The 1,378-nt window shown below is 46.0% G+C and overlaps 1 protein-coding gene across 1 annotated transcript in view; it reads left to right on the top strand.

Annotated features, from left to right (window-relative positions):
* DNAJC13 (DnaJ (Hsp40) homolog, subfamily C, member 13) overlaps positions 1 to 1,378 on the top strand; it is a 122,468-nt gene that overhangs the window by 88,599 nt on the left and 32,491 nt on the right. Inside the window, exons 35-36 of the mRNA XM_006902544.1 lie at positions 700 to 835; positions 999 to 1,183. Of these exons, the coding sequence (XP_006902606.1) occupies positions 700 to 835; positions 999 to 1,183 (321 nt within the window). The remainder of the gene's footprint in view (positions 1 to 699; positions 836 to 998; positions 1,184 to 1,378) is intronic.

Below are 1,378 nucleotides of genomic sequence, written 5' to 3' on the forward strand. Positions count from 1 at the left end.
TTGTGCTCCCTGCCCGCGTTGTGCTCCCTGCCCGCGTTGTGCTCCCTGCCCGCCTTGTGCTCCCTGCCCGCCTTGTGCTCCCTGCCCGCGTTGTGCTCCATGCCTGTGTTGCACTCCATGCCTGCAGTGAGTGGGTACCATGCCTGCGTTGCGCTCTGTGCCTGCACTGGGCACCGTGCCTGCACTGGGCTCCATGCCTGTTATTGATGCTCAGTAAGCAATAGCCTGACTAGCACTGGCCCCTGTACTTGTTTTTACGTCAGTGCAAAGTGCCTTTTATAAATGCAGAGTTTGCTGTTGTTTGCCATCGAGTTGAGCACAACTCATAGTGACCCAATGAATAAAAGACCTGAAGCCTTTCAATAAATTGACTATCATTTCTCATAGTTCATAGAGTTTCCCGAGGCATGTTGTTTAGGAAGTGGATTCCACTCCTGCAAGTTTAAGATTATATAAATGATGTGAACCCAGTGCAGAAGAATTCTTCAGCAGATAATATTGAGATAGTTGGATAGTAGTTTGGGGGGGATTCACTTTATACAGTTTAATAAATTACCATTGTAGTGAATTCCTTAATGTAAAAGGCAAAGCAAAAGAATAATGAAAAAGTTATTGGTAAAATGCCAACTAGCTGTGTTCTGTTTGGGTTGTAATTTGAGATGTCTCAAATTAAAGTTAATTATCTTTGGTTATATACAGGATATGTTTGAAAAAGTAAATAAAGCCTATGAATTTTTATGTACCAAATCAGCAAAAATAGTGGATGGACCAGATCCAGAGAATATAATTTTAATTCTGAAAACACAGAGCATCCTCTTCAACCGTCACAAAGAAGGTGAGGCATGCTGTTTCGAGACCCTGTCGCCGAACTCGCCCCTGGGTTCCTTGTGTTTACAGAGTTAGAATTACTGTCACACTGGACTCTTGGAGTCAGATTGGAAGTAGAGAAGACCTTGGTGTGTGGTTGTGTTTTCTAATGCTAATGCTGTTTATTTCAGATTTACAGCCTTACAAGTATGCAGGGTATCCCATGCTTATCAGGACCATAACAATGGAAACATCTGATGACCTCCTTTTCTCCAAAGAATCCCCGCTGCTGCCCGCAGCCACGGAGCTGGCCTTCCACACGGTCAACTGTTCCGCCCTTAATGCTGAGGAACTGAGACGGGAACACGGACTGGAGGTGAAGTGTATCCCAGCTACAGTGCTCAGTACCTGTCATCCAGCTGGTGTGGGCGTGACTCACGAGTGTAGACAGAGTCCTCCTGTCAGACAGTGCGGGACTGTGACAGGTGTAAACTGAGTCCTCCTATCAGACAGTGCAGGCCTGTGACAGGTGTAGACAGAGTCCTCCTGTCAGTGTGGGATTGTGACAGGT

Source organism: Elephantulus edwardii, unplaced genomic scaffold, assembly GCF_000299155.1.
Source record: "Elephantulus edwardii isolate Elephantulus edwardi_28Jun2011 unplaced genomic scaffold, EleEdw1.0 scaffold00427, whole genome shotgun sequence".
NCBI classification, from domain to species: Eukaryota; Metazoa; Chordata; class Mammalia; order Macroscelidea; family Macroscelididae; genus Elephantulus; species Elephantulus edwardii.